This window comes from Babylonia areolata, chromosome 23, assembly GCF_041734735.1.
Source record: "Babylonia areolata isolate BAREFJ2019XMU chromosome 23, ASM4173473v1, whole genome shotgun sequence".
Classification (NCBI taxonomy): Eukaryota; Metazoa; Mollusca; class Gastropoda; order Neogastropoda; family Buccinidae; genus Babylonia; species Babylonia areolata.
In genome coordinates this window covers 20,988,512-21,008,581 of record NC_134898.1, presented here as the reverse complement: position 1 = coordinate 21,008,581, position 20,070 = coordinate 20,988,512, and the positions used below count along the sequence as shown (strand labels likewise).

At 43.2% G+C, this 20,070-nt stretch overlaps 1 protein-coding gene across 1 annotated transcript in view; it reads left to right on the top strand.

Annotated features, from left to right (window-relative positions):
- The window catches only part of LOC143297610 (suppressor of lurcher protein 1-like), a 224,528-nt gene that overhangs the window by 174,362 nt on the left and 30,096 nt on the right, over positions 1-20,070 (top strand). Inside the window, exon 6 of the mRNA XM_076610027.1 lies at positions 19,816-20,011. Coding sequence (XP_076466142.1) covers positions 19,816-20,011 — 196 coding nt within the window. The remainder of the gene's footprint in view (positions 1-19,815; positions 20,012-20,070) is intronic.

Below are 20,070 nucleotides of genomic sequence, written 5' to 3'. Positions count from 1 at the left end.
GTGATCCAAACATCCTCATTAACCCCCCTCACCCCCTCATCCCTACCCCCCGTCGCCCCCATCCCTCCACCCCCCTCCTCTAATCCTGAACGATACCTCCCAGGAGTGCGCACTACTAGAGCGGTCATAAAATTATACGAGTTTGTTGATTCCGAAGCCAGCCAGTCTGATTAGAGGCAGAGAGAGAGAGAGAGATTAAGACAGACAGACAGATAGAGACAGAAAGACAGGGGGTTGTGAAGAGGGAGGAAGATAGGGAGAGGTGGTGAGAGTGAATGCGTGAACCTGCGAGAGAGAGAAGGGGGAGGCGGGGAGGGGGAGAGTGAGAGGTGGAGAACGAGAGAGAGAGAGAGAGGAGAAAGGGGTCGAAGGAGGGAAGGAAAAGGTGGTGAGAGCGAGTGTATGTGAGAGAGAGAGAGACAGACAGAAATAAGGAGAGAGAGAGAGAGAGTTGGGGTGAGAGAAAGGGAGAGTGGAGAAAGGGGCTGAAGGAGGGAAGTAAACGATGTTGAGAGCGAGTGTGTGAGAGAGACAGACACAGAAATAGGGAGGGAGAGAGAGAGTTGGGGGTGAAAGACAGAAAGAGACACACAGAGAGAGATAGAGAGAGAAAGGGGGTGATGAAGGGAAGTAAAAGGTGGTGAGAGCGAGTGTGTGTGAGAGAGAAACACAGAAACAAGGAGGGGGGGGGAGACAGAGTTGGGGGTGAAGGGGGGGAGGGAGTTAGAGAGTGAGATAGAGAGAAGGAGAAAGGGGGTGATGAAGGGAAGTAAAAGGTGAGAGCGTGTGTGTGTGAGAGAGAGAGAGAGAAAGGGAAGTAGAGAGAGAGAGAGTTAGGGGTGAGGGAGGGAGGGAGAGATGGTGATGCGAGTGTGAGACAGATCTCGACAGATAGACATTGAGACAGAGACACAGAGAGAGAGAGTTGTGGGGGTGGTGGAGGGGGTCAGAGAGAGATGGTGAAAGTGAGTGTGAGACAGATCTCGACAGACATTGAGACACAGAAATAGGGAGGGAGAGAGAGAGAGAGTTGGGGGTGAGAGACAGAAAGACACACACACACACACACACACACACACACACACACACACACACACACACAGAGATATAGGGGGTGATAGAGGGAAGTAAAAGATGGTGTGAGCGAATGTGTGACAGAGACAGAGAGACACAGAAGCAAGGAGGGAGGGAGAGAGAGTTGGGGGGTGAGGGAGGGAGGGAAAGAGTGAGAGAGAGAGAGAGAAAGGGGGTGAAGGAGGGAAGGAAGTAAAAGTTTGTGAGAGAGAGAGAGGGGGAGACAGAAAAAGGGAAGTAGAGAGAGAGAGTTAGGGGTGAGGGTCGGAGGAGGGAGTTAGAGAGAGGTCGTGATGCGAGTGTGAGACAGATCTCGACAGACAGACATTGAGACGGAGAGAGAGAGAGAGAGAGAGAGTTGTTGGGGGTGATGGAGGGGGTTAGAGACAGATGGTGAAAGTGAGCGCGGATGAGAGAATGTGAGACAGAGACGGAGAAAGGAGGCAGGAAACTTGTGTGTGTATGTGTGTGCGTGTGTGTGTGTGTGTGTGTGTGTGTGTGTGTTTCTTTCTTTAGTGTGTTTTCACTGATAAGTGATATCAGAAGGATGTCAGGTGTTAAATGTAAAAATGTCTGGGGGGGGTTTTTTGGGGGGGAGGTTGTTCTTTGTTTTGAGAGTGTGTGTGTGTGTGTCTGTGTGTGCGTGTGTGCGCGCGCGATTGTAATCTTAATATCCATATTTTATTTTATGTTACTTTCCTCGTTTTTGTTGTTGTTGTTGTTGCTGTTTGCATATGCTGAACAGTCAGTTTGTGTGCCTGTTTACTGACAGTACGCAAGGTTTGAGTCTGGAGGAGGATCAAATGTATTATGTGTTTGAAAATGAAGAGGGGTTGGGTCGGGAGGGGTGGGGATAGGTGTGTGGGTAGCAAGTGAAGAGGAGTAGGAGGAGGGGGCTAGGGGTGGTGTGTGTGGGGTAGGGGGGGGGTCGGGCTGGAGTCAGGGGTGGTGGATATGGATAAGGATGTGATTGAGTGGCTGTATTTCCCGTTTTTAAGAGGTTAAAACGTCTTTCCTCCTAGATGGAATCCTGAAGCTAGCGGAAATTAAGAAGGAAGGGGGGTGTGAAGGCGGGGATGGATGGTGGGGGTGGTGGTTAGAGAAAATGGAACGGGGGTAGCGGTGGTTGGGGCGGATGGTGGTGGTGGTGGTGGTTTCAAAGTTTGTGCGAAACTGACTTGCATTTCTTTTTCTTTTCTTTTTTTTTCTTCTTTTTTTTCCCCTTTTTCTTTCTTTTCTTTTTTTAATTTTTTTCTTTTTTCTTTTTTTTCTTTTTTTTTTCACTGCTGCTGCTGTCATTCATATGTCAGCAGAAAGTTTGTTCTTTTGGCTCCACTACAATGTGAAGATTTGTTTCTTTTTTGTTGTTGTTGTTGTTGTTGCTGTTTTTGTTTTGTTTTTGTTGTTACTTTTCTCTTACTTTCTTTTCCTTTGTTTTGGTTTTGTTTTGTGAAAGTGTCTTTATTGTTTCCATAGAGAAATCATTTGTTTTGTGAAAGTGTCTTTATTGTTTCCATGGAGAAATCATTTATTTTGTGAAAGTGTCTTTATGGTTTCCATGGAGAAATCATTTGTTTTGTGAACGTCTCTTTATTGTTTCCACGGAGAAATCATTTGTTTTGTGAAAGTGTCTTTATTGTTTCCATGGAGAAATCATTTGTTTTGTGAAAGTGTCTTTATTGTTTCCATGGAGAAATCATTTGTTTTGTGAAAGTGTCTTTATTGTTTCCATGGAGAAATCATTTGTTTTGTGAAAGTGTCTTTATGGTTTCCATGGAGAAATCATTTGTTTTGTGAACGTGTCTTTATTGTTTCCATGGAGAAATCATTTGTTTTGTGAAAGTGTCTATTTTTTTTCCACGAAGAAATTGTTTTGTGAAAGTGTCTTTATTGTTTCCATGGAGAAATCATTTGTTTTGTGAATGTCTTTATTGTTTCCATGGAGAAATCATTTGTTTTGTGAAAGTGTCTATTTTTTTCCACGAAGAAATCATTTGTCTTGTGAATGTGTCTTTATTGTTTCCATGGAGAAATCAAGTAGTTAGTGAGGAACGAGAAACAAAGACGGGAACTAGAAACAAAGACAGAAACGAGAAACAAAGACGGGGAGAGGGTTGGATTGGAGTGAAGAAAAATGCGACAACATTATGCAATCGACGGTGTTTGTGCGTATTTTTTTTCATGTTGTCAGAAGGTCCGGTGTGTGTGTTTGGGTGTGTTTGCATGTGTGTGTGTGTTTGGGTGTGTGTGTGTGTTGGTGGGGGCAGGGCTGGGGTTGTTGTTTCCAAGGGTTGTTGTTTCCAAGTCTAATTCTCTTCCTGTTTGCTTTTTTCCCCCTCCTTTTCTACTACTTTTTTGTCTGTTTCTTTTTTTGGTTTCTTTTTCTTTCTTTCTTTCTCCTGAGATCATTCTTTCTTTCTTTCTTGCTCTCTTTCTTTCGTTCTTTCTTTCGTTCTTTCTTTCATAATCTTTCGTTCATCCATCCTTCCTTTTTCTTTTTTCTTTTCTTTTTTTATTTATTATTACTGCGTCATATATGGGCGATTCAAAATTGAACGCTCTCCCCCTCACAAAAAAACAAAAAAATCAAATGAAAAGGGCAACCGATAATAACGTTGTCTTCTGCAAAGAGCATTGAAAAGGGTAAAGAGCACAAGAATTGAAAACAGAAAAAAACAAGCAAGAATCCAAAACACCAAAAATATAAAACACTGAAAAAAGCTATATCTTTAAGTTTTGTTAAGTGAGTGGGGGTTTTTTTTTGTTTTTTTTTTTTTGTTTTGTTTTTGTTGTTGTTGTTTTTAAACTTTGTCTTGATTGGATAGGATTTTTTTCCCGGCTTCGCTGGCCAAAGGAAAATAAAAGAATGAGGGAAAATAAGGAAATTGTGAAGACCATTTCGTTGTTTTTCCGGGGGGGAAGGGGGGGGGGGGGGGGGGGGGGGGGGGGAGGTGTTTTTGTTTGGTTGGGTTTTGGGGCTTGTTTTTTGTTGTTGTTGTTTGTTTGCTTGCTTTTATTCTTTTCTTTATTCATCCCCCCCCACCCCCCTTTATTTTAACGAATATTTTCCTCTTTTTTCTTCGTTTTTTTTTTTTTATCTGTCTATTGATACACACAAATTACTGTCTGCAGATATTTGACTCTCCGTATATATTGTCCTTGGCAGGGCTGTAATGTGAAACTGTGGAATTGCAGAAATGGCTTGCGCTTTTTTTTTTTCTTCTTTTTTTTTCTTTACTTTTTAGCTCGTTACGAAACAAAGCACCCATCCCCTACCCTACCCGCAGCTTGAGTAGTGTATGGATGAATATATAAATACATAACTTGAGAGAGAGAGATCGAAATCGAAACGTTTTTATTGAGGGAAAAAGGAATAGGCACTTATCGGCCTGTTTTCATCCTACCTTCATAAAGAAAAGGTATAAACTAATCTAGGAAATACAAGAAGACTGGAAAAAAACCCACTTTGCATGGCAACAACAACAAGAACAATAAATGGCATAGAAAATACACAGTTCCCCACAAAATAACATTGCTTTTGCGTGAAAGAGAGAGGGAAGAAGAAGGTAAGAGAGGAAGAGATACGAGGAAGGAAAGAGAGGAAAACTGTTGAGAGAGAGACAGACAGACAGACAGACAGACACAGAGAGAGAAGACAAGAAAAAATGGTTTATTGTACATCGGCCTCAGGCTAATTATATAACCACATAGGAAGGGGGGGGGGAGTGTTGGGGGGCAGGTTCTGGTGCGGTCGGGGGTCGAAGGGGGGTCGTCGGGGGTCGGAAGGGTACAATCTTCACACACACACACACACACACACACACACACACACACGTTGATAATAATAATAATCATCATCATCATCAAAATGATAATCATAAACGTGCTTATAATTTACATTTGACATTTCTTGGCATTTTAACATCATGTTTATAGTGTCATTTTAATCGTACACATTCACCAACATCACAAACATATATAAAGTATGAAATTAATGTAGAAACATTTGTTCAGTAATCACCATTGATCATATGAGATCTTTTCTCGATACATTGAAATATATATTGAGACAGATTACGCCTATGTGGGTCATGGTCTGCTTGGAGCAATATGCAAATGGGAACCTGCTTTGAACCTTTTAGAAATTTCATTCTTAAATCTGCATACACTGGGCATTCAAACAGAAAATGCAATTCATTTTCGGTTTTGGATAAACAAAAGGGGCAGGATCTTTCCTTTTCTGGTTCGAATTGCTATAACGATGAATATTATTATTGCGAGGAAGTACACCAAGTCTGATCTGAGAGAGAGCAACTCTAAAGCAGTAAATACCAGCATTCATTATGTATTTTTTCTCTCTCAAAGATAACCTTAAATGATCGATAATGTAAATATGTCTCTTTATCTCGAATAGCCCCAGACCATTTCTGAACAAATATGTCGACCAGAGGTTGTTTGAATATATTTAGGAAAATTTTAACATCCCCAATCCCTTGTTGTAGCCACACAATGCCGAAACCAGTCTGACATAAAATTTCTCTTATTTGTGTAACCCAGCAGTTCTTTCCCTTTTCATCTAAATACCGTAACATGTCGTAAGCTATTCGTGGTAACCGTTGCTGCTCCATTTCCAGAAGTTTAAACCAGTACCTGAGGCAGTTTATGTACGAGTTCACGTACAATGGATAACGTCCCAGTTCGCCATACACCATCTTAATGGGTGTGCGCACAGGAACCCTTAAAAAAATCTTTTCCATGCCATAATATGAACGTTTTCGACATGATCCAATCGTTGCAATCCCCATGTTTCAGAAGAGTAAAGTAATATTGGTTTTATTTTCGTATAAAAAATCTTAAAGAAGGTATTGGCCGACATATCTTTATATTTTCGAAAGGCTCTGTTTAGGCTTAATAGCGCTTTCTTGCCTCTTGCCTGACAGAGAAAGAGAGAGAGGGGTAGGTAGATAGATAGATCGATCGATAGATAGATAGGCACACAGGCAGTCAAATTGACAAACAGACAGGTAGACAGATAGACAGACAGATAGACAAATAGATGGGTGCAACTGACAGACGTCTGTGGGCTTCATTACAAATTCTTAGAAACTGATGCTCTCTGTATTTCGTTTGATCATTTTCATTTTGCCTACATATTTCTTGTATTTCATTTTATTTCACTTTACCTCTGATCATTTAATCCTATATAATCTTATATAACAGGCATCGCTGGTAAAAACAGTAATTGAAATAGACTTTTTTTTTCCTATTAACAAAGTTACATGGCGTGTGAGAGAACTGATTCCTGTACAGGATTTCAACGCCTTCGCCGGCTCTTTTCCTTCATCGATCGATGGCAAAAGTTCGGGAGAATTCCTTTTCTTTTCTTTTCTGTTCTGTTCTGTTCTGTTCTCTCTGTCTTTGTGTGTGTGTGTGTGTGTGTGTGTGTGTGTGTGTAATATATATATATATATATATATATATATATATATATATATATATTATATGTCTATGCCTCTGCCTCTGTGATATATATATATATATATATATATATATATATATATATATATATATATATATATATATAATATATTATGTCTATGCCACCCTCTCTCTCTGCCTGTATAATATATATATATATATATATATATATGTCTCTCTCTCTCTCTCTCTCTCTCTCTCTCTCTCTCTCTGTATTTGTCCATGTCTCCGTCTCAGTCTGTCTGTCTATCTGTTTATCTGCCTCTCTCTCTCTGTCTGTCGCTCTCTTTCTGCCCTCTATCTCTTCCACCCCCCTCTCTCTCTCCGCTCGCTCGCTCTCTTCTCTCTCTCTCTTCTTTCTGCCTTCTCTCTTTATCTCTTCCCTTTCCTTCCTCTCTCTTTTTCTCCCTCTCTCACTCGTCACCCCCCCCCCCCCTCTCTCTCTCTTCCCCTCTCTCTCCCTGTCTTCCTCCCCCCCTCTCTCTCTCCCCTCTCCCTCTCTCTCTCTCTCTCTCTCTCTCTCTCTCTCTTATGTTGTTAAGATTTGCTCGTACATCACAAATCCTCCTCCCTTAACCCCACACGCTTTCCTCTTCCGTTTCACACCATGTCTTCTCCCTCCTCCTTTCTCCTCCTCCTCCCCTCCTCCTCCTCCTCCTGATTTCTTCTTCTCCTTCTCCTCCTCCTCTTTCCCTACTACTGCTGCCCTTTCCCTCTCCCTCCATCCATTTTGCTGTTAAAATCTACTCGTGCATCGCAAATCTTTCTCCTCCCACCCATCTCCCCCCCCCTCCCTCCTCGTTTCATTCCAACTCTTCCGCCTCCTTCTTCCTTCCTTCCCTCCTCCTTCCTTCCTTCCTTCCTTCATTCAGGGTCGGGTGGAGAGAGAAAGAGAAAAAAAAAAGCATATCAATTGCTTATCTCATTTCCCTGGTAAAATCAAATTTCGTTTCGTTTCGTCTCGTTTCGTTTCGTTCCCAAGTCATTTTTCCCTCCTCTCCTCTCCTCCTTCTCCTGCTCCTCCTCTCTACTCCTCACTCCTGTTTCTTTTTTCCCTTGCTCCTCTTGTCTGTTCTTACCCGTTTCTTCCCCCTCCACCCCGCCCCCCCTTCTTCTTCTTCCTCTTCCTTTTCCCCCTCCCCCCCCCCTCCTTCCTGCCTCCTCCCCCTCCTTCCTAAGCACCTAGACCAGATTTCTGGATAGTGTGCTGTTTTAGTATCCATTATCAGTATCATTATTATTATTATTATTATTATTATCATCATTTTTTGCTCCACCTCCCCCAACCTCTTCCTTCTCTTTCTCCTTCCTGCTCCTCCTATTTCTTCCTGCTCCTCCACCTCCTCTTCCTTCTCCTCCTTCTTCTCCTCTTCCTTCTCCTTACTGCTCCTTGTCCTATTTCTTCCTGCTTCTCATCCTCTTCCTTCTCCTTCTCCTCTACCGTCTCCTCCTCTTTCTCCTTCCTGCTCCTTGTCCTCTTTCTTCATGCTTCTCCTCCTCTTCCTTCTCCTTCTCCTCTACCGTCTCCTCCTCTTTCTCCTTCCTGCTCCTTGTCCTCTTTCTTCCTGCTTCTCATCCTCTTCCTTCTCCTTCTCCTCTACCGTCTCCTCCTCTTTCTCCTTCCTGCTCCTTGTCCTCTTTCTTCATGATTCTCCTCCTCTTCCTTCTCCTTCTCTTCTCCTCCTCCTTCTCCCTGCTCCTTCTCCTCTTCCTTCTCCTCACTGCTCCTTGTCTTTCTTCCTGCTTCTCCTCCTCTTCCTTCCTTCTCCTTCTTGCTCCTTGTCCTCTTTCTTCATCGTTCTCCTCCTCCTCCTCCTCTTCCTTCTCCTCCTTCTCCTCTTCCTTCTCTTTCCTGCTCCTTGTCCTCTTTCTTCATGATTCTCCTCCTCTTCCTCCTTCTCCTCCTCTTCCTTCTCCTCCTTCTCCTCTTCCTTCTCTTTCCTGCTCCTTGTCCTATTTCTTCCTGCTTCTCCTCCTCCTCCTCTTCCTTCTCCTCCTTCTCCCCTCCTTCATGCTCCTGTTCCTCCTCTTTAATGCTAATCCTCCACGCTACTTCTCTAGTTTTTCCCTTCCCTCTCTTATATTCTCCTCCTCTTCCCATCTTCTCCTTCTCCCCCCCTCCTCCTCCTCCTCTTACTTCACGCTCCCGCTCCTCCTCTTTTCTGCTCCTCCCCCTCCTCTTCCCTTCCTCTTCTTCTCTTCCATTCTCCTACTCCCCCCCCCCCTCCCCACCGTCCCCCCTATCCTCCCGCTTCCCTCTTCCCTTCTCCACCTCCTTCTGTATCAGCGATGCAACCGTCTGCGACACGTATCAGCATCACAACGGAGCGCACGCACGCGCGCGCGCGCGCGCACACACACACACACACACACACACACACACACACACACACACACACACACACGTACACACATACACACGCACGCACACAATTACACATACACACGCATGCATGCATACACACATGAACGCACACACACAAACACCGACACACATGCACACACGCACTCACACACACACACACACACACACACACACACAACCGGGTCATGAACCTTCCTTAAACTGGGCGAGCAGTGATACTTGGTTTCTTCAAGGTTTCGTTTCTGTTCCATCACAGTTCTCTCTCTATCTATAGCTGGCGATTGATTTCACGTCAAAGGAAACCGCCCATGTCCGCAGGCATTCTTCGTCAGTTTGAGAGTTGCTGTGGGATGTTCTTAACTCGGAGCCAAGACATTTTTCAGCCTGCTACCTACGAGTCCCTTCTACTTCTCACTCTCTCTCACTCTCATCCCTCTGTACTACGTGTAGCCCTACGAGTCCCTTCTACTTCTCACTCTTTCTCACTCTCATCCCCCTCTGTACTACGTGTAGCCCTACGAGTCCCTTCTACTTCTCACTCTTTCTCACTCTCATCCCTCTGTACTACGTGTTGCCCTACGAGTCCCTTCTACTTCTCACTCTTTCTCACTCTCATCCCTCTGTACTACGTGTTGCCCTACGAGTCCCTTCTACTTCTCACTCTTTCTCACTCTCATCCCTCTGTACTACGTGTAGCCCTACGAGTCCCTTCTTCTTCTCACTCTCTCTCACTCTCATCCCTCTGTACTACGTGTAGCCCTACGAGTCCCTTCTACTTCTCACTCTCTCTCACTCTCATCCCTCTGTACTACGTGTAGCCCTACGAGTCCCTTCTACTTCTCACTCTTTCTCACTCTCATCCCTCTGTACTACGTGTCGCTCTACGAATCTCTTCTAATTTTTACATTTTCTCACTCTCATCACACCATACCACCTGTAGGCCTACTCCAGGGGGGCGGTTTGCATGAGCGAACTTTGTAGTATTTCCTTATCATCAAGCGCGTTGGGTCACGCTGCTGGTCAGGCATCTGCTTGGCAGATGTGGTGTAGCGTATATTATGGATTTGTCCGAACGCAGTGACGCCTCCTTGAGCTACTGAAACTGAAACTGCTTATCATTAAGAATATACCACACTCCACGGTAAATTCCGTACAGTTCGGAACATTTTTTTTAACTCTAAGCAAACTTAGCGCTGCTAAAGATCGCCTCTCGCCTCATACAACCCAGCCTGGAACCCCATCTCACTTGAGTTAAAGCTTCAAATACATTTTATCCTTGATCGTGAGGTGGCCACTGACTGTGTGATATGTGGCTATCGCATCCGTCCACAGTTTTGTTGTGTGTTTTTTTCTCTCGCAGCTTGAGGCAACGTAAAATTCGTGGATTTGTGTGTGTGTGTGTGTTTGTGTGTGTGTGTTTCTCCTTCCTCGCTTCCTCACGGGGAACTTAGGTTGGGTTTGGTTGTGAAAGTGGTCTGCTGTGTTTGTTTCGGTTCAGTACGTTAGCTGGGTTGGGTTGTGTTTGCTCTTTCTCTGTCTCTCTCTCTCTCTCTCTCTCTCTCTCTCTCTCTCTCTCTCTCTCTCGCGCGCGCGCGCGCGCGCGCGCACGCTCTCTCGCTCTCTTGTTGTTGTTGTTGTTAGTGGTGGTGGTGGTGGTGGTCTGCTTGTCTGTGCTGTATGATAGCATTTCGTACATGAGCCCAAAAGAAGGCAAACCATGTGCTGCACAGAATCAATAACAAAGGAAACGCTGATGACTCAGTCGTTTTTTTCTGGTCCCGTCATCCACAGTTTGATGAAAATAAAAAATTAATTTCGACTAATTATGGAACAGGACAAGTCTTTTTTTTGTCTTTTTTTTTTTTTTTTTGTCTTTTTTTCTTTTTAGAGTTTCTTCTCTGCATCATAAATATTCAATTTCCAATCTCTTGAGTGCGGAATTATCAGTGGAATACTTCCAGATAAAGATAAAATCTTTGATTTAGAAGAAGAATTCTATACTATAAAAATTGATCTGTCATGGTAACGAACGCTCGGAAAGTTCACAGAAATCGATTTTTTAGTTGAAGTCGACCGAGTTTTCATGACACTTCATAAGAACGTGACGTGTTAAGACTCTACCGTCGCGGGAAACGACCTATCCCTTGATAAGCTCAATGATTCCCCAGTTTGTAGAATCTGGACGCTCCTGTGTCCTTCTGGCACTCTAAGTCTTCAGAAGGTGACTCTGGAAGCAAAATAGTTTTGTATTCATTCAGCCAGTGTTTGAAATCTGGGTTATCCTCTCCCTCCCCTGAACAACATGGGTTGCCTTCCCAGGATCAAGAGTCCTATCTTCCCGATTTGAGCAGCTGGTTTTTAGGCGCCATTGACCCGCCTCGATTCTAGTCTACCTCCTCCTTATTCTTATACTTCTTGTTCTTCTTCTTGTTGTTGTTCTTCTGCTACTTCTTCTTCTTCTTCTTCCTCCTCTTCCTCTTCTTTAAATTTGCGAAGTCATTTTTTGGGTAGAAAGCTTTTCACCAGATTTCTTCAGGTCGGTAGTTTTGGATTTCAAAGCATGGGTACCTACCAGTGGAGTGATGGCTTAGAGGTAACGCGGCCGCCTAGGAAGAGAGAGAATCTGAGCGCGCTGGTTCGAGTCACGGCTCAGCCGCCGATATTTTCTCCCCCTCCACTAGACCTTGAGTGGTGGTCTGGACGCTAGTCATTCGGATGAGACGATAAACCGAGGTCCCGTGTGCAGCATGCACTTAAAAGAACCCACAGCAACAAAAGGGTTGTCCCTGGCAAAATTCTGTAGAAAAATCCACTTCGATGGGAAAAACAAAAATAAAACTGCACCCAGGAAAAAATACAAAAAAAATGGGTGGCGCTGTAGTGTAACGATGCGCTCTCCCCGGGGATAGCAGCCCGAATTTCACACAGAGAAATCTGTTGTGATGAAAAGAAATACAACTACAAATGTTTGTTTTGTTGGGGGTTTTTTCTGCATATTCTACAATGTTTTCATTCCATTGTTTTTTGTTTGTTTTTGTTGTTTGTTTTGTTTTGTTTTTTTGTTTTTCTTTTGTTTTTTGTTTTTTTGTGTGTGTTTTTTTTTTTTTTGTTTTTTTTTTTTTTGGGGGGGGGGGTTCCCTCCGTCTCCCTCCATCATTTGTTCCTTGGAGGATTGTTTCAGCGAGGCCAGTGGGTCTCCACTTCTCTTATCACTAAAACAACAACAAACGGCTCTGTTAGGCTTAACTGAGTAGCTAGGTCACACAGGAAGGCCAGTAGCTGAACCTTCATAAGGTTGTGTGTCAGAGGCTGCTATCAGAGACGCAATCCAAGAAGGGGTATTTCTAGAGGCAGTGGTGGTAGGCTTATTCCCCACACCACAGTATCGGGGAAAGTTCGGTCCGAATCGAAGATGTCACGAAGGACTTGTTGGGAATGTAATGGTGTGTGCAGCTTGTGTGTGTGTGTGTCGTGCTGCGATTTCCCAGGCCAGTGGTTACGTGCCTTGAATTCTAAACCCCCTCTGGAAATGCTGAAGAACGGAACGACCGTGTGGTCAGCCAGTGTGGTGTGTGGGTGTGTGTGTTTGCGCGCGCGCACGCGTGTTTGTGTTGTGGTGTGTGTGTGTGTGTGTGTGGTGTTGTCAGGTATGTGTGTGTGTGGTGGTGTTGTGTGTGTGTGTGTGTGTGTGTGTGTATGAGAGAGAGAGAAAGAGAGGGATAGAGAGTTTTGTGTGTGTATGTGAGTTTGTGTGCGTGTATGTATGTGCGTGTGAGTTGCGTGTATGTGAGTTTGTGTGCTTGTATGTATGTGCGTGTGAGTTGCGCGTGTGTGTGTGTGTGACCCCTCCGCCCCCCTCCGCTCGCCCAAAGAGTTCCAGCTGTGACGGAAGTGTCCTGGCCTGGCCATTTGTCGAGAGTAAAAGTGTTCTGCAGCAGTTTTGTCATGCACCGGGCGACACTCCCAGTCCAGGCCCTCTCTCTCTTTCTCTCTGAGTTGACAGAGAGAAAGGAAGACAAAGAGACAGACAGACAGACCGGCAGACACACACACACACACACACACACACACTCACTGACAGAGAAAACACACATATGCCCGTGCTCACACACGCTCACACGCACGCACAAACACACACACATATGCACACACGTACGCACGCACACACGCGCGCGCACACACATAGACACAGACACATACACACGCGCGCGCGCGCACACGTGTGTAACGTCACACGCACGCACACAGTCACACACACAAATACACGCACGCAAGCATGCACACACACACACACACACACACACACACACAGAATGCGCACACGCACAATATTTCAAGATTTCGATTAAACTGCAAACAATGTTGGAGAGTGGTTGATTTGAGAAAACAGGAGTCAATAACAGAATGAGTTTCAGCGTACCTTAACATCGGTTGAGGTAGAATATGTTTTATTCAGCATTCCTTTTTCTATATTGATAGGGTCTTACGTAACATTGCAAGTTTCAATAATGTAGACAGATTAGCAGTATGACGTTTATCGTAACACTACTCCAGTTAAGATAGAATGTGTGTAAACATCCCTTTTTATCTGCGTAACATTCAGTTAATTTATAGTTTCCCTAGGAGGCGTGAACGCGATCGGACACATCACATGGTGTACGCTTCACCTTCATCTGCTTGACAGATGCCTGACCAGCAGCGTAACCGGCACGCGCTAGCCAGGCCTTGAGTGCATGCGTGTGTGTGTTTGTGTGTGGCGATCAGAGTGGAGTTCTTCTAAAGAATTTTGCCAGAGGACGTCGTTTACGTTGCCATCGGTTGTTTTTGACTCACTTGTGTAAACAAAGTGAGTCTGTGTTTTAACCCGGTGTTCGGTTGTCTGTGTGTGTGTGTCTGTGTGTCCGTGGTAAACTTTAACATTGACATTTTCTCTGCAAATACTTTGTCAATTGACACCAAAATTGGCATAAAAATAGGAAAAAATCAGTTCTTTCCAGTCATCTTGTTTAAAACAATATTGCACCTCTGGGATGGGCACAAATTTTTTTTAAAAAGAAGCCTAATTATATGCAAACTGCATTTACTGTTATATAAAATTTTATATTTTTTGTATTCTCTAAACTTGGCACTTTGACCTCTTATTCTGACACAACAACAAGAGGAGTCATTATTATCATTTTTTGTTCAAACAGGAACTTCTTTTGCTAAGCATGGAATTTTTATTTATTTTGCAAACGTTTTGGTGCAGATAGTAAAAAAGGGAAATTATTCTGTAATTAATGCTAGGGGACTTAATTTATCACAAGTGAGTCTTGAAGGCCTTGCCTCTCTTGTTGTTTGTTTGTTTGCTTGCTTCCTTGCTTGCTTGTTTGCCTGCTTGCTTTTCTCCAGTGTGCCAAGTTGCGTGCCGCACATGGGACCTTGGTTTATCATTTCATCCTAAAGACTTGGGCGCTCAATTTGATTTTTCCAGCCACACTTGGGAGAAAGATGGGTGCAGTAGCCGAATGGTTAAAACGCTGGACTTTCAATCTGAGGGTCCTGGGTTCGAATCTCGGTGCACCTGGTGGGTAAAGGGTGGAGATTTTTCCGATCTCCCAGGTCAACATATGTGCAGACCTGCTAGTGCCTGAATCCCTTTCGTGTGTATCCACACGCAGAAGATCAAATACGCACGTTAAATATCCTGTAATCCATGTCAGCGTTCGGTGGGTTATGGAAACAAGAATATACCCAGCATGCACACCCCCGAAAACGGAGTATGGCTGCCTACATGGCGGGGTAAATAAATAAAAACGGTCATACACGTAAAATGTTACATGTCTGTCTGAGTGTGTATGCGTCTGAAATCTGATTGAATGACACAGGAAACGAATGATGAGCGCCCAGTGGCAGCCGTCAGTCGGCTCTACCCAGGTGGGCAGCCTGTGGTGCAAATGTCCCCGTGTATGTAAAGCGCTTAGAGCTTGGTCTCTGACCGAGGATAGGCGCTATATAAGTATCCACATCAATCAATCAGTCAAAAGAGCGAGACGGGGGATTCGAACCAAGACCCTCACGGCACACTGTGTTGGCAGATAAACATCTTAACTGACTCGAGACGGTTAGTTTCTCTCTTAATTTCTCCCACACAGACCCCATGTGATGGCGAGTGAGTGTCTTAATAAACTGACACCGCTTACAGCTTTTATCTGTTAGAAATGCGGTTCTGTCGTCGACCACCTCTTAAGTTTTTAGCCCCTTCTGTTTCAAACGTTTTTTTCAATGACGTCAGCAGCGCAGCGGTAAAATTCTATCTTCGTCGCCTTTCTTTTTTTTTTGTCGTTCGTACGGTGACATTTAACCCTTTCATAGCCAAGCTCACATTTATGCATAGGCGTGGTAGGGGACCCATGTCACTGAAAGGTGACCATTCATTGGTCTGTTATCCATGAACCTACTGCTCTTAATGTTCGGTGGTAGGATAGGCCATATTTTCTATACATTACAGGGGGAATCCCCAGCTATTCATAGCCACTGTCTTTTCTGTGTTTATACCACAAGGGAATTTTGTACTCTAAATTGACTGGCGATGAAAGGGTTAACCATTCTGCCACCTTCCTGGCAGAGTCCCGTGTAACGGTGCAAGTGTCAGTGACGTCGAGAGATTCATGGGGGCTGTCGACGTACAGGCACGCGGGGGCCGTCTCCTCCTCTTAGCAACAGGAAGTCGCACTCTATGGAGTGATGGCCTAGAGGTAACACGTCCGCCTAGGAAGCGAGAGAAATCTGAGCGCGCTGGTTCGAATCACAGCTCAGCCGCCGACATTTTCTCCCCCTCCACTAGACCTTGAGTGGTGGTCTGGATGCTAGTCATTCGGATGCGACGATAAACCGAGATCCCGTATGCAGCATGCGCTTAGCGCACGTAAAAGAACCCAAGGCAACAAAAGGGTTGTTAATGTTCCTGGCAAAATTCTGTAGAAAAATCCACTTCGATAGGAAAAACAAATAAAACTGCTGCACGCAGGATTTTTTTTTTTTAATAGAAAAAGGGGTGGCGCTGTAGTGTAGCGACGCGCTCTCCCTGGGGAGAGCAGCCCGAATTTCACACATAGAAATCTGCTGTGGTAAAAAGAGAAATACAAATACAAAATAGCTCAATGACCACAGAGAACTCGGAGTTTGGAGTATTGTGTGTTGCCAGTGCCATCTGGCTAATGATTTGAAGATCAGGAATTAGCAGTCACAAGGATGCGTGGTTTGAGGCCTGAGCTCTGAATTCATACACACACACACACACACACACACACACACACACACACACACACACACACACACACACATACACACACACACACACACACACACACACACACACACACACACACACACACACACACACTCACACACTGCTTATGTGAACTAGCCCGAGAGAAAGTTGGGATGAGAGAGTGGGAGACCGAGGAAGAGATTGGTAGATATTCAAAGAAAGGACATGTGCCTGTCAATAACAGGCTTCTTTGAAGCAAGACAACAAATAAATTAAAAAAAAGCAAATCGGCGAAATAAAATTCGAAGATAGGGGGGAAAAAAAGGATTTTTTTTCTTTAAAAAAAAAAAAGTAACATGAATTCAAACTGGAGAATAAAAACATTCAGAAGCTAACAAACAAGCATACGAAAAAGAGAAAGACAGAAAACTATGAAAGAATGACATACAAACACGAAATCTTATTTAGTGAACGGCTTCGCTCAAATTGCTTTATCGTGTGTGGATGGCAGGGTTGGAAAACAAACAAACAAACAAAGAACGGACAGCTGAAATGAAAATGCAAAAAATATGTTTCTGTCATTTCCCGTCAGCAACGCCTAATTCAATTTTGCGATGAAAAGAGAGAGAGAGAGAGAGAGAGAGAGAGAGAGGATAACATTCTAAATCTTTAAGAGCTAAGAACCCACCCTCACACCCTGCACCACCCCCTTCCCCGAAAATCTCTCTCTCTCTCTCTCCCTCTCCCTCTCTCTCTCTCTCTCTCTCTCTCTCTCTCTCTCTCTCTCTCTCTCTCTCTCTCTCTCTCTCTCTCTCTCTCTCTCTTTATTTTCTCTATCTCTTTCTGTTTTATTTTTCTTTCTTTCTTGCTCTCTATTCCATTTCTTGTACGTTTGTGTCATTCCTGTCTCCGTCTGTTTGTCTGTCTGTCTTTCTCTCTTTCTCTCTCTCTCTCTCTCTCTCTCTCTCTCTCTCTCTCTCTCTCTCTCTCTGTCTCTCTCTCTCTCACTCTCTCTCTCTTTCTTTCTCCATTTTCCCCAAAAAATGATAGTTTCAGATGTTAAGTCTTCTTCTTCTTCTTTCAACAAATTGATAGATGTTATTTAGATCTCTCCTCTTTGTGATGCGATTCGTGTAGGTGTTAATTGTTTGTTAGTTTTGTAAACAACGAGGGGTATAATTGTTTGCAGCGGATTAAATTCCGTCAACAAATCCCGTCTGCGATATCATTTCTTTCATTTTTTTTGCCCCACTTTCACTTCATTTTGCTCGCTTTGTTTGCTGTTTTTGTCGTAGTTGTTTGTTTTGTGTTTTTTTTTCTTTCTTTCTTTTTTTCTTTCTTTCTTTTTTCCTTTCTTCTGACCCCATTCCTTTCTTCTGTACTGTTGTTTGCTATGTTATCTATAACAATAATTAAAAAATTGAAAAAGAAGTGATAATACCAATCATAGTGCCTCGTCCGTTCAATCGCTTACTTTTGTTCTGTGTTTTCTTTTCTCTCGTCCTTCATCCCTTCCCTCCTTCCTTTCTTCCTTCCTTCCTTCCTTCAGATTCTTTTCCTTCTTTCTCTGTTCTCGTTATACTTTTTTTTTTTCTTATTTCATTCTCTTTGTATGTTTCAGACAGTTGTAACGCGATGAATATTAACAAACATGCACGCTGTAAATCCGTCCTTAAAACTGAAATTGAAATTACTTTCTTCCTCTTCCTTTTTTTTAACATTAAAAAAAAATGTGTGTGTGTGTGTGTGTGTGTCTTTCTGTACTTCCTGTATCGACAAAGTTCTTTCCTCTTCACTCATTCAACAATTAATTCATTCACTCAGCGACTAATTTCACATGCACACACACACACACACACACACACACACACACACACAGGTGCGCGTGCGCGCACACACTATCTCTCTCAAGTTTTGTGTCTGTCTCTCTCTCTCTCTCTCTCACGTGTCTCACACGGACCAACGCACGCACGCACACAAGCACAGAACCACACAGACACACACACACACACACACACTCTCTCTCTCTCTCTCTCTCTCTCTCTCTCTCTCTGTCTCTCTCTCGTTGTCCATCGGACAATGAGCAAATAAATTGATTCAATCACTGTCTGACTCACCAGTGACTCCAGGCCTATAATGCACAAACCACTTTTTTTCTTCTTTTTTTTTTCTTTTTATTTTACACATGCTGTTGTCGTCCGCTAATGTTCTCTGTTCAATACTTTGCTCTTTTTCTTTTAAGTTTCTTTGCGCTGGACATCATTGAAATATTGAATGGAGTTTCGTTTATTCAGTCTTTCTTTCACTAGTTTTTTTTTTTTTTGTTTTTGTTTTTTTTCCTTCTTTTTAAAAAAAAAAAAAATGTTCTGTTCATGGTTTTATTCATTTTGCTTCTTCTTCTTCTTCTTCTTTTTCCGATTGCTTTCTTTTTTTTTTCTTTTTTCTTTTTTTTTAACGTGTTGTCGTTGCCCATGTTCTGATCTTTACGTTGTTCATTTTGCTTTATCAAAGCCTCTTTCTGATCTGGTGAAATCCCATTCGTTCGTTCATGGTTCATTCGTTCAATCTTTCGTATGTTCATTCATTCATTCGTTCGTTCGTTCGTTCACAGACTCTTTTACGTACTTGTCGTTGTTCTTCTTCTTGTTCTTGTTGTTGTTCTTCTTCTTCTTCTTCGCTTTGTTACTTTTAATAGACTATTCAAGTTCCTATTCTTATTCGTCGTTCTTATCATTTTTATTTTGTTTCAGTTTATTTCTTTATTTTTATGTTTTGTGTCGTTCTTTATTTATTCATTTTTTTATGTTTTGTGTCGTTAAATGGGCAGAATTGTAAAAAGGCCTTTACTGTGCCTAATTCTTTACCCATTAAAGATTCAATCAATCAATCTTCTTCTTCTTCTTCTTCTTCTTTTTCTCATTATTATTATTATTATTATGGTGGTCTTCTTCTTCTTCTTCTTCTTCTTCTTCTTCTTCTTCTTCTTCTTCTTCTTCTTCTTCTTCTTCTTCTCCTCCTCCTCCTCCTCCTCCTCCTCCTCCCCCTCTTTCCTCCTCCTTCTCCTTCTCCTCCTCCTTATTCTTCTTTTGCTTTTCTTCTTTTTCTTCCTTTTTTTTTCTTTTACACATATTGCCGTCGGCCATGATTTCATATTTACGTTGTTCATTTTGTTTTATCAAATCCCCCTTTTTCTTACCTAGTGAAATTCCATTCGTTTGTTCGTGGTTCATTCGTTCGCTCGCTCGTTCATTCGTTTGTTCGTTCACTGACTCTTCTACATACTATTTCTTCTTCTTCTCCTTCTTAAATTAATATTAGTAGTATTAGTAGTTGTTGTTGTTGCTATTGTATTTACAATGATCATTATTATTGTTATTATTATTATTGACATTATTATCATTATTATTGTCAACATTTAAGTGTGTGTTCATCATGATGGTGCTTTTTTTTTTGGGGGGGGGGGGGGGGTCATTTGCTGGTGGTAACACAAAGTTTTGCCAAATATCACCCCCACCCCACCCCCACCCTGTCCTCATTGGTATCATTACCGATGTACATTATAAACTCTTCGGAGTTCTTAGAGTTCTTACTTCGTCTTCTACTTATTCTTTTACTTTTCTTTTGTTTTTTCCCTCTGGGCAAACAGCTGCCCGCTGCGGGTCGATCATCAACAGCCTGGACCAGCTGAACGGCACGATCGAGAGCCCCAACTACCCCAAGCCCTACCCCTCGGACGCCACGTGCCGCTTCACCTTCCAGGGCGTGGGTCGGCAGCGCGTGCAGCTGCGCTTCATCCACATGGACCTGCACTTCCCGTCTGGGGACGCCTCCAACCCTGTGGAGTGAGTAGTGTGTGGGGGTTTTTGTGGGGTGTGGGGAGTGTGTGTGTTGGGGTTGTTGT